Source organism: Varanus komodoensis, unplaced genomic scaffold (assembly GCF_004798865.1).
Source record: "Varanus komodoensis strain SLA01 unplaced genomic scaffold, ASM479886v1 scaffold9, whole genome shotgun sequence".
In the NCBI taxonomy this organism is placed as follows: domain Eukaryota; kingdom Metazoa; phylum Chordata; class Lepidosauria; order Squamata; family Varanidae; genus Varanus; species Varanus komodoensis.
In genome coordinates this window covers 21,837,989-21,851,338 of record NW_025336598.1, presented here as the reverse complement: position 1 = coordinate 21,851,338, position 13,350 = coordinate 21,837,989, and the positions used below count along the sequence as shown (strand labels likewise).

The 13,350-nt window shown below is 42.4% G+C and overlaps 1 protein-coding gene across 1 annotated transcript in view; it reads left to right on the top strand.

Moving 5' to 3' along the window:
- GABRG1 (gamma-aminobutyric acid type A receptor subunit gamma1) overlaps nucleotides 1-6,136 on the top strand; it is a 77,642-nt gene extending 71,506 nt beyond the window's left edge. The window contains exon 9 of the mRNA XM_044418048.1: nucleotides 5,858-6,136. Within this exon, the coding sequence (XP_044273983.1) occupies nucleotides 5,858-6,136 (279 nt within the window). The remainder of the gene's footprint in view (nucleotides 1-5,857) is intronic.
- Nucleotides 6,137-13,350: the final 7,214 nt, after the last annotated feature.

Genomic DNA, 13,350 nt, shown 5'->3' with positions numbered 1-13,350 from the left:
ATAATTCCGGCATGATCTCTTCCCTTCCTTTCAAAGAACACAGTGACAAATAGTTGCAGTTTGGCCCCTTAATAGGACTCTACGTAAGTATTGTGCACAATTCTGTAATCAAATTGATTTATTTGGAGGGCGTTGCAGGAAATGTGGTACCTGCATAATAGGATAGAAATGTATATCTTATACTTGGACATGATTATGTAAACATGTACTATTGGGTTCTGTGCTACTAAGTTGCCTCTGAGTGTGGACTGACAGTCAGAGTGTTGATATTTATTCAGTAAGTCAGTCAGTCATTAATTTTTTACTCTGCCCATTAGCCAGAATGGCTCTCTGGGTGACTTACAAATATAATAGCAACAGCATATATGATAAAACAATAATATTACATTAAACATATATACTCCACAATAAAATGTGATAAAACACAATAAAATCCCACAATAAAACCTCACAACACCCACAGTTCAATTAAACCAAAGCACAGTAGCATTGAAATACAACAAATATAATGTATTAAGCTATTTTTCTTACCTGCCCTTCTTCTCCAGGATCTACCCTTTACTTTTGTGTGTGCTTTATCTTTAGAATAATAAAAAACATACATGTTTCCCATTTCCCTAGGGATAAGCAATATGGTACCCTTGAGTTGTTCTGGGCTACGGCTCCATCATCCCCAGCCATTGGCCATGCTGCCTGCAGCTTGTGGCAGTGTAGTCTAAAATAGTTGGAGGGCACCGATTTTCCTCCCCTGCTGCACTTCTGTTATTATTGAGAGATGTAATTTCAGTAGATGTTCTGTAGTCTTTTCTGTAATGCTTGGGAATATCTACTTTTTAAATGCCACTGTCTCACTCATGATAAATAACAATTGCTTACTCTCTTCAGTGGTTTTGAACTTCAAAAGAGGCAAGTGCACAGCAACATGAACATTTAATAATCCCCAAAGGGTAAACATACTAAAATATTAATATGAAGCATATCATATAAATTTAGCTATCTACTATAAATAAATAAGAAGTTACTCTTTGTTACTATGATGCTAAGATTAAAAAACAACAACCAGAGTCTCTGCGCATAGTAATTGGAATAAGGGGTTACTGAAGTGGAACCATAAACAGTGCAAGGAGGTTTTTCGAATGGAAGAATGTCTGAGTTAAAAATTAGAGTGGAAAGTGATCTCCTGTATTTAATTTACTGTGTGTTACAGCAAATTGTAATGCTGAAACCAGTCTGAATTAGCCATGTTGTCACTTTCCAAACTGAGTATCTGTTTGCTGTTAGGGCTAAAAAACAAACCCCCTTTTTCATTATTGCTAAAGCAAATGTTCATTGTTTCGTTATTTACTTGCTCTCTACTCTATAGGCAGTCTATACTGCTGGCTGAGGCAGCAAAATCCAAGAAGCCCTCTCCATACAAGAAGTATTACACAAATTCAGACTTGTACATTACTTTCAGCACTGAGGGCTCCCTGCATAGAGATGGAGGAGAAATTTGCTTGATTTGCATTTTAAAGCAAATTTACCTAATTTACTATAATTTTTAACAAATGGACAAACCATAACTCAGGTATCCTTCAAAATCTGAACTTCCCCATTTTTTTTATTGGAATGCTGGGATCTTTCCCTGAAGCTGAATGGTGAGAAAAGCAGGACAGATCAAAGGAGGTACAGCACAAAGTTAAGCTGTGGAATTTACTATTGTAATATGTAGTGATAGTCATGAGCTTGGGATAGGTTTCAACAGGCATTAAACACACTCATAGAGAATATAGTTATCATTCTACCAAATTCACTACATTCTTTCTCTTCCCACATAGTCTCCTCTGTCATATTTATGTTAGCGACAGAGAAGGTGCAACTATATAGCTGAAGTAAGACAAAAACACCCTGGATTTTTTGCTAGTTTCCTGTAGAAACTGTCAGTAATTCTTTGTTGAAGTAGCTGGTAGCAGCAGGGACTGTGAAAATACTCAAGCTACAGACCTGGTTTGTATGTCTCAACAAGCCACCATGGGTTAATTTCTTTGTGGGGTTTGTTGTTGTGGTGCCAGCTGCCATTTTGAAATCATAAGCTGCAGTGAAGCATGCAGTGGTGGGGCAACACGGCAGCTTGTTATGTGCAGACTTGGCCAGAGTGTGTTGGTGTGGTTAGCAAACCACCACAAAGCTAAAGCAAGCCATACTCTCTGGATAGTTTATTAACCTCCCCAACAACCTACCATGGCTGGGTTTGCATGTAATGATCAGTCACAGTGTTCTCCTGCCACAGTTTGCATTTTAACTGCAACAGGGACATCAATCCACAGTAACAAGCCATTACATGTGACCCGGGTCATTAGCTATTGTTTGTTTGAGACCAGCAATAGAGGACTCCATCTGAATAACCAATGGCTGCCAGAACTACATCGTGTAGAAGCGGTAGTAGAAATAGTATTGAACAAATTGTATTCCATCAGAAACGACATAGCAGGTACATGCCTGATAGGTGACGCAAGATTTTATTGAATTATTTTAATTAGCTATGGCCCAACCTTCAGAGAAACTTTCTCAGGGCCACTTAGCAATGTATATAGAAATACAATAATACAATAGAAAGAAGAAAATGTATATTGAGCAGCAATGAAATGCCCTTTATTCTAGTCTATTCTTTATTTTTAGAGACCTGTATGAATTGAACAGGTGCAGTTAATTGATATATCAGTTTGATGTCTAAGTAAATATTCCCAGCTTTGATCCTATACCTATTCTACACTGTTTACTATTCAATTAAGGAAATTAGATATTCCCCCTACTGATAAGATATTATTGTTTAGCAAAGTGTCAAAAATGCATCCTACCCAAAACTTTATTTTTATGCACATGAAGAGCAAATTTTCTGCTTGCTGTATTATAATGTGTTTAAGTATTGAATTGCAGACAGTAATTGGCTCAATTAGATCTTAAATGTTATCAAGAATGCTGAAGAAGCAGCTTGTGCAAAAATACCTATTTAAAATTTAATCATACAGTTTCAGCATCTTTTATTGAACCATTGGCTGTGGGCTATTCTCCCATTTCAGCTCCTTTCCAGGGACAGAGGGGAAGTAATCCTATGCCCCCTAGATAATGTTTGAGGGGTCAAAGAATTCTGGGACTCCCCGCACCAAAGGCAGAGGTGGGACTCTGGCTTTGGAAGGGGGAGCTGGAGATCAACTCATGTCCCCTTGCATGAATCACTCCTTCCAAGAAAAAGGACCTTGGGAAGGGCCAAATAGGAGCATTTTGTCAGGCAGCAAAAGAGAGGTGACCAGAGAAGCCCAGATTTATGCTATCCTGAGGAATCTCCAACAACTCTGAAGCACCACTGCTAGATGGGCAACAAAACCCTTCTAGGGAAATAGACACAGTGGGAGGATGGGGAGGTGAAGATCACCTCTAATGTTTCTTCCATCCAGATGCATCTGGGTTTGCGGAGGAGAGAACAGTGCCCTGAATGGTTTCAAAGGCATTTGTTCCGGATTTCTGAAAAGTCAACAGTTCCCACATTGGGCCAAGTAGACCATTGGGTCTAATGACATAGTAATTCAAGGTATTAGTTCCTAGCCATTTCATTTATATTACCATATGTTCACATATTCCGATATGTTATTGCCCCCTGTTATTCCAGTCATTTAGTTTTTCATCATCTGTCTATGATAATGGGCCTAATCACGTGCCTATTTAGCCCTGAAGTTAAGAGCACAATCTTATGACTGTTTAGACAGAAGAATGCCCTCCAAATCCCAGGCTGGTTGGCTGGGGAATGCCAGGGGTTGGAGGATGTGTTTCTGTTTGAACACACAGAGGATTGTGCCCTGTGTGGGTTGCAGTGGGATTAAACCAGGCTCTTCAGAAGATCTTCCCATGGGGCAATGTATCTGTGAACAAATTTCTTCCTCATCTCCCACTGCTGATCTTTGTTTCCATCCCACTTGCCCCTAGGCTAGTCCTGCATCATCTCCCCGCCACCGCCACCCCATTGCCCGTAATTACATGACTCAGCCTCTCTCAACATGGTCCTGTGTGGATGTTTTGAGTTATAACTCTTGACATTGCTACCTACTGGCTATGCTGACTGGGACTGTCCCAAACACCTGAAGGGCACCAGCTGTCTTTGTAAGAATCAACAGTGTTGTTGACTTGGTGCATCTTTTCTCTTTTGAAGATATTCATATTGGATGGATGGGAGGACAAATGAGGACATGTGAAGTAAGGGCCATTTCAAACATCCTAGGGCAGCAGACCAAGAGTTGCCAGTGAGTGTATATTTGACATGGTCGCAACTTCATGCAAATGTTGCACTTCTGGCTGCACATTCCAGATATTTTAAATGGACATGGGTAAAGTAGCCTTAAGATACTCTAGGTTTTAAAAAGCTCTAATAAAGTTGGGGTGGGGGGCAGAGCAGGAAAAGCAACGATGTATGAAAACGGGGAAATCAGACTTCCAGATTGCCAGATTTCCATCCTACTTCCAATCCAGTGGATAAGAAACAGGCCAAGTTGATTGTTTGTGTGAGTGTGTGAAATTACATCTGCAAGAGAGACTGAGATATGCATATCTTTAACTACCAATGGAATTTGTAGAAACTGGCACTTGGAAAAGACATGGTTATAATAGCCGCCCGGAGTACTTTCCGGTTATGGGGTGGCATAGAAATGGAAATAAATAAAGGAACTTTTGTGATTTATTCAAGCCACATGCTTTCTGGTTGTTGTGCTTTATTTTGTATTTGCATTTTACTGTATTTGCTTGCATAAAATCTCTGCTGAATACAGCATGTCTCAGTGAGATTTGTGCAAATCTCACTAACCCACATGTTTTCCAGGTCTGCTTAGTGCTACAGTGGCTATTTTTATGTAAAATTGCACAAGGCAAACCATGTAGTTCAGGGAAATTAGTGCAAGACCCATGAAAACATGCATTTTTGCAGCACTGGGTTTAGTAAATTCCATTGATGGTTTCAACCAAACAGAAATTTGCAGATGGAACGCCACAGGCTTGATTTACTGTTACTGTAGCAAGTGGACACCAGTGAATGGGCAGTGAACCAGAATCCACAAAAACAGCAAACAGAAAATGGATTTTCTACCTTGAAATAGATTGTTCACACATTCCTACTGGGTAGATACAGGGAAAGAGAAAGTGATGGAAGGATAGTAGAGAGAGCAAAAGAACAAGGAAATTGGGGTGACTGGTACAAGAAGGAAGGAGTCAATGAAGTTGTGAGTATGAATAAACAAAGCATGCTTTGATTAGAGGTGATCTATGCCTACATCAGAATCATGTGATACAGTTGAACAGTTTAGACAGAAGAATGTCCCCGAATCTCAGCCTGTCCCCCAAATCCCAGGGCTGAACAGTGTCAGAATGCATACTGTGTGTTAGCATAGGGAAAAAGATGATACAGTATACCCCCGTGAAGTAGCGGTTCAGCATTTGTGGGCTCATCTTTCGCAGAATTTTTCTCCAAGCAAGTCCAAGCTGATCTCCTTGCGAGTAAGCTAGCGCCTCGCCACGTGGCAGCTTACTCGCAAGGAGATCATTTCCTGCGAGTTTGGACTCACTCAGAGAAAATTATCTCTGTGCCTGCACCCGCCACCCACACTGCCTTGGTGGCTGGCGCCCATCGCCAGCACCAAATTTGCAGTTTTTCACAATTCGCAGGAGATTTAGGAACATAACCCCCATGAATTTCAGGGAATTACTATTGGGAAGAACTTTCAAGAATAAGCTATACTAAAGCATATATAGACTGAAATGCTTCACCCGCCCCGTTCTATTCTACTGTTAGCTAGTCCTTAGCAGCCAAATTTTAACCAGTTGTTCTTTTCTTTAGAATCCGCCTGTACTTCCTGTCCGCCCTGGATCAACGTTAATTCCAATGAACAGTATCCGTCACTTTCAGGAACGTGATGATAATTATGGTTATGAGTGCCTTGAAGGTAAAGACTGCACCAGCTTCTTTTGCTGCTTCGATGACTGCCGCACGGGGTCTTGGAAAGAAGGAAGAATACACATCCGAGTGGCTAAAATTGACTCCTACTCTCGGATCTTTTTTCCCACAGCCTTTGCCCTATTCAACCTTGTTTATTGGATTGGATACCTTTACCTATAAATTCCAGATATTTGACAATCTCAGAAAAGAGATCACTGACACTCTTAAATAAGATTCAAAGGTTCTTTTGTTTTATGCTCAAACTATCAAGATGCAAAAATAAAATTGGAAATGTTGATTTTAAGCACCTCTTCTACCTTGGCCATTTGCAAACCCGGTTGAAAATAATTCAAATGGGAAAAGAGGCTGAATCTATATATTTCTTTTCACTTTTGAACTGATTTTTAAAGATCAGCGACTTAAAGGGTAGACCTGGAATTTCTCCATCATTTGTTTAAAGAGAACAATAGTTCAACTTTGTGGCAGCTCTTACACCAAAGCTGACAAAGCCTTAAGACCCTGGAAACTGATGCTACTTTACTTAACTATGTCTAATCACAGACTAATTAAATTTAAGCCAGTTTAAATCCATTTTCAAGCGCTTTGATGGGATGAAATCAGCTTAAACAATTTCCTCTGGCTTGACCCATTTTTGGACAGGGCTGAAAGTTAGCACTGAAGATCAACTGCACATGAGGCAGGAAGGTTAGTCTGGGACTAGATTTCCTGATGCCTTTCTTGTTTTGGCCTTATGAGCTGACTGGGATTTGAGTTTGCCACCAGAGGATGGGGTTTAACTCTACCATAGCCATGGTGGTGTGGGGAGGAGATGCATCTGTGCGCTATACCCCCTCTTTTCATTTTCAGGGTTTATAGCAGCTTGTGGGTGCGGGAATGGAGTGTGTGTGGGTGATAGATGCATATCCTCCACACCACACTTCAAATGCCCCCCCCCCCCCCCAAATCTGCTTTTAAGGCTAAAAAAATGCCAGGAAATTCACTTATGGAGCTCCCCCACCCATGTGTAATTCAGCCCTGAGTGAAGCTGTTAAGCGACTAATTTGGCCTGCCCTAACCATCTGGTGGCTCCCAGATGTGTTAGAATACAATGGACCACACGACCATTGATGTGTTGGCTGGGGTATGATGGCAGATGCAGTGAAAAACATCTGGGGAACACCAGTTTGGGGGTAGCCCTATCATGCTTTTAGGTCTTTGCATGCAGCTGTTCCATACAGAAACGTGTCAGACCTTGAACACGCCCAGCCTCCTAGTGCTGTGTTAAAAGAAATGAGAGCAGCATGCAACCCGCATGCTGGATAAAGTGATATTTCTGAACGTCTTCTGTCCTACATGTCTTAAATGTTACATGTTTACAATTTTTAGTTTTTTAAAAACTGTCTTTTATCAGTCACCACCTTTGAGAGCTTCTAGGCATTTCCATCAGAATAAAATGACCTAGAGAAGGTTCCTGTTCCTATTAATCTGCAGTATAAATTAAACTTTCCTGAGACCTAATTTCTTGTTACTTTAGATCATGGTGCCCTAAGACCATAAGAAGACAAGAGCAGCCATGCTGGACCAGGCCAGGGGTCCACCCAGGCCAGCATTCTGTTCACAGAGTGACCAACAAATTGCCTGCAGGAAACTCACAAGCAGGACAGAAGTGCCACAACTTCTTGCTCGTGTTTCCTAGCAACTGGGGTACCTAGGCAAACGGCCTCTGATACTGAAGGCAGCATATAGCCATTAGGACTGGTAGCCATTGCTAGCATTCTTCTCCATAAAGGTCTTTGTCGTGGTCTCCATGCATCACACATATATGGGTGCTGTGCCTGTGCAGTGCCTGTTGCCAGGAAGATTTAAGAGCTTTAACAGTTTTGGTGCGAACTCTGTGCCCTCCCACCATAGTATAAATGGGTGGAGTGCCTGCCCCTTCACCAGTCTGCTTGCGACTGCCATTCACCATGCCTCGGGCCTTTTTGCTTGTCTCCTCGTCTGTATTTCTCAATACTTTGCTTCGATTTCTTCGATTACTTCTAAACTTCTTTTGCTTTCTACCCTTCTCGAACTTCCTTTCCCAGTTGTTCACTCCCTTACCGAACCCCTTTTTCATAATCTTTGTCCCCTACCCCCCCAACCCCTTTCCAAAAAACCCCCAAACCTCTCTATCATTTACCTTACTGCTATACTCTTTCCTTTCTCTCTCGATGGCACAGCTGGCGGCTTTTCGTAAGTGCACCCAGTGCGGAGCAAAAATGTCTCCCACTGATCCGTACTTCCTCTGTCTCCTCTGCCTAGGAGAGGGACATAGGGCGGATAAGTGCAGCCACTGCCAATCTTCCACCAGGGAGGCTCAGAAAAACTGAGAAAATCAGCTGTAGAAAATGTTATGGGACAAAGCCTTAGTGGCTATGAAGCAGGTCACAGCAGATACCGCCTCCTCTGCAGCTCCTGGGTCTTCAAAGAGCTCCCCCTCTCGCCCATCTGAAGGGGACACTGTCAGTCCTGATAGAAAATGCTTTTCTCACTCTCCTAAGAAACATAAGGAGAAGAGGATGCATGTCGAATCCAATGAGGCCTCAAAATCTAAACACCCCATAAAGGACAGATCTGACAAGATTGAGTGTCGGCACAAAAAGCATCCTAAAGTGCCTCGCTCTGAGGCAATTGATTTGCCTGCCTTGGTGCATAACTAGTCGGTTATGCAGGTGATGCCTCCAGCATCACCCCTGTGGATCACCATCTCCCCTCACTCCAGTCCTGACCAATCGGATCTGTTGGCTCGAGCCTCTATCTCAGACAAAGAAATGCGTGGATTGCCACCTCAGTTGGGACTTGAACAACAATCTGCAAGGTTACCGACTCCAACACCTGCCAGGCATTCATTTCCAGAGGGATCTCCAAAGGCCCCTCATCACCCTTCCTCCCTCCTGCCTCCGCAACCTTCTGCACCACAACCTTCATGGCACTGGGTGGCTTTACCCTACGGGGAGTTCGATCCCAATCTCATGGATCATTCATATCCGTGGGATTTCTATCCCTCATCTGGCTATTACCTACCACCACCACCACGTCACCACCACCGCACCCCTCAATCGGTGTCAAGAGATGCTCCATCAACGTCCGTTACGGCGCTCGCCCATCCACCCATGTCTCCTGACGGCTCTTCTTCCAGCCCTCCATACCAGTCCGATTTGGATTCGGAGGAATCCCAGCAAATTTCCACCTCTCCTGATGCTGTGATCCCCATCCAGGTTCCAGGATCTCCCAGAGACAGCCATGGTCGGTTCTTGGAGCTGCTCACTCGTATGTCCTCTTCTCTCGAGAGCGATGTGCAGCAGCTTACCGACACAAACCGGGACAGCACGTATGACGCGGTTCGCAAAGAAGACTCGGTCCCAATTGCCCTGTCATTCATTTCTACTCTTCGACAGGCGATAACAGAGTCTTGGCAGCTGCCGAAACAACCTCACCCTACCTCTTGGCATTTGGAGACCATGTATAAGGTTTGGGAGCAGGATACACTATTCCTGTTGAAACATCCTCATCTGAACTTGATTGTCATTGAATCAACACAGGGTTATCAGTTGAGAGAACATCCAACTCCATCTTTTTAAAGTCATTCAGTTTGGTGTCTGTGACCGTCTATTGTGGAAATAAATTCCATAGTTGAACTGTGTGTTGCGTGAAGAAGTATTTCCTTTTATTTTTCTGTCCTGAGTCTCCCACCCAACAGTTTCATAGATGCCATGGGTTCTACTATTATGAGAAAGGGAGGAAAAAAATCTTTCTCTACACTTTCATGGATAGTTTTGTACACCTTTACAGCATATTTCTCCTTACTTGACTTCTTTAATTTTTTCTAAGCGGAACAATTCCAGCTATCATAACTTCTCATAGGGAAGTTTCTCCAGGCTCTTGATCATTCTAGTTGTAATTTTTGCACTTTTTCCAACTCTACAATATCCCTTTTTAGGTGCCATGACCAGCCCTCTATACAGTATTCTGAGTATGGTTGCACTATAGATTTTTCTAGTGGGAGCATGATTAGTGGTTTTATTTTCAGTTCTTTTCTCTAATTATGTCCAACACAGAATCTTCCTTTTTCACAGCTACCACACCCTAGGTTGACATTTTTATCAAGCTGTTCACCACAACTCCAAGATCCTGGTTTGATCAGCCACCATTAGAATATATCCCATCAGTTTATACTTGAAATTGTGACTTTTTGCTCCAAGTGTGCATCACTTTTATGCCTGCCACTTTGTTGCCCCATCTCTCATTTTGAAAATATCCTTTTCAAGCTCCTCACAACCTCTTTTCATTTTAACCACCCTAAATAATTTGCTGTCACCAGACTTGACCACTTCACTGCTCACTCTGATGTCCAGATCAACTAGTAACACACTGGAACACGTTAGTCCCTTGTGGGACCCAACTGTTTTTATCCATCCATACTTTCTGCTTTCTGTACTTTAGCCCATTACTGATCCATAAGAAGGCCTCCCCTCTTAATCTATGACTGCCTGCTAAGTTTCACAGGTGATGGATTCTCAAAAGCTTTTTGGAAGTCCAAGTTAGTAATGTCTATCAGATCACACCTGTGCATACTCTCAAAGAACTCAAAAGGTGGGTGAGGCAGGACTTGGCTTTGCAGAAGCCATATTAATTCTTCTTCATTGTGGTTTAGTTTTTGCATGCTTGCTTATTTTATCTTAAATAATGCTTTTAACCAATTTAGCAGTTGTTAAGGTAACAGCCTGTAATTTTCCACATCCCTTTTAAAAGTTGTTTTACTGGTCACATTCCAGTTTGCTGACACAAAGGCTGATCTTAGGGATATGTTACATATTTTTGTTAGATCAGTGATTTCAAATTTGAGCTCTTTAAGAACCCTAAGACAGATACCATCTGGGCCTGGTGATTTATTAACTTTTGTCAGCAAGGTTGAAAACTTTTTTTTCCACCCCTAGTAGCCTAAGTTTCTTAGATTCCTTGAAAACATCAGTTCAGGCACAAATATCCTGCAGTACAGATATGAAAGGAATTCATGCAGCTTCTCTGCATCTTCATATCCTCTAGTACCACTTTATTTCATTGTCATCCAGCTGCTCCCTTGCTGGTGTCTTGCTTCTGATACAAAGAATCCTTTGTTGTAGACCTTGATGTTGTTAGCAATGTACTTCTCAAAATGCTTTTTTTGAATCAAGTATGGTCTACTTGCCTCTCCTTTGTGCAAGTCCATCTCCTTTTTGCTTTCCTCATTTGGACTAGCATTTTCTGAAAGAAGCTGGTTTTCTCTAATAGCTTCCTTGGCCTTACTCATTAAACATGCTGGTGACATCTAAGCTGGTGCTACCCTTTCAATCCTGCAGTATACGTTCTGTGTAACCTTCAAGTATTTTAAAGACATTTAACTGTCTGTACTTACCCTTTCTATTTCCCTTTTACCAAGGCTCTCATTCTAAGGAGGCTTCCGCTTTTGAAGTCAAACGTGGCTGTTGGACTTCCTTGGCCTGTTCAGTCCAACAGTACTGTGGTCACTGTTTCCCACAAGTTCTTTTATAATGTGCACTAGTTCCTGGGTTACACTACTTAGGCTTAGATTCAGAACTGGCTTTGATTGGGTTCATGGCCAGCTGCTACAGGACACTGTCATTTAGGGCATCATGAAATTTAATGTCTTTGTGGTGACTGGAATATGCATTTATCCAGTCAATGTGGGGGTAATTGAATTGAATTTGCCCATAATTGCCACACTTCCTCATATGGAGGCCTCCCTGATTTTGTTTTCTATCTCAAGTTCAAATTAAACATTCTGATACAGGGTCAGTGGCATGTTTCTAGCACTCAGATTAGTTTAGGAAAATCCATTTTTGCCACCCACAGCAATTCTGTGGAAGAGTCTGCCCCTTTTAGGTTTTTCAGTCTGCTTGACACAGTGTCCCCTTTGGTCTACAGAACAATGCCTTCAGTATATGCTTTCCTGAGCACTAGAGGAAGTCTATAAATACTAGAGGAATGGATTTCTTCTGCCCCCCACATTTTCATCTGCTATAGATGATAAAAACCAAGCCACATACTTCCCAGCTCCTGTTGGTCTTCCCCTGTGATTCAGTTTTAAAACTGTTTTGCCACATTTTAAAGTTTAATGCCAGCAGTGGAGTTACATTTTGGTTCAGGCAGAGCCTGGCATGTCCCAAAACGTTTGCCAGCACTTCTGAACCTCTTTTCCCTAAATCACCATCTCACCCAGAGATTGAGATCATTCACCTGTGCCTGTCTAGCTGGCCCTTTGTATGGAACAAGTAGCATTTCAGATAAAATCACCTTGGTGGTCCTGGGTATCAAGCTTCCACCTAGAAACCTAAGTTTGGTTTCCAGGACCTCTAGACCACATTTTTCCACATCACTGGTACCGACACATATCACTATCTGCAAAACTATGTAGATGATAGAGGATGTCTGCAGCCTTCACCCAAGGCAGACAATTTACTATGTACAATATGTGCATCCATCACAAGCCATGCTGCCTATATTTCTTGTGATCAAATCTCTCGCCATCACCTTAAAGGGATATCATGTGTCCCTTCTAACGGATCATTTCTCTCTTCATCAAAATAGCACCCTCCTTTCCTGAGATACCCATCGTTATGTCAGAAGACGAGCTGTCACCCAGGGTTTGGGGGACCACTGTTTTTGTCCCCCAAAGTTTTACCCACTAACTCCTCTGCCTCTTTCAGCTTCTCCAGATTCTCAGCCTTGGCTTCAAGGGAACAGACTTGTTCTGTGGGAGCCAAGAGCTCATCACACCAAGTGTGCACATGCACCAAGCACATAATCCTACACGTAGCACTCAGTGCAATATACTAGATAGCCCCCACACCTATCCTAGCATGGTGGGACGCGCCTTTGTTAGCCCCCACCCCCAAGTTATTCCATGTGTACCAATCTTGGCCTGGAAAGGTGGCCCAAAGGGGCAAATATGGCCCTTATGTACAGTGATCACTATAGTATCTGTAGGATGAGTGATAAGGGTGCCGCATACCTATTAGATGATCCCATTTCGTATGAAGAGTTCTATAAAAGGTTATTGTAAAATGAATTTTGATGGGATTTACTAGGATGAAGTCCTCAGGATTCCTTCTAGTACCTAAGGTAAAGTTCTGTTAAGGTTCCGTAGAATGCAATATAATAATAATTCATTCCGTTACTGAGCTGTCCAGCCCACTAGCATCTGACCTGCCCCAAAGCCTGCTTGGCAGAAGTGAGGGATGAGCAGGGTTTTTCCCTTCCATCCATGTTGTCTGTTTCCCTGCCCTGGTACTAATCACAGCCCTGTCCACCCCACTTTCTACCTCTCCTAGTATTAGAGCTCCAACACTGGGAGG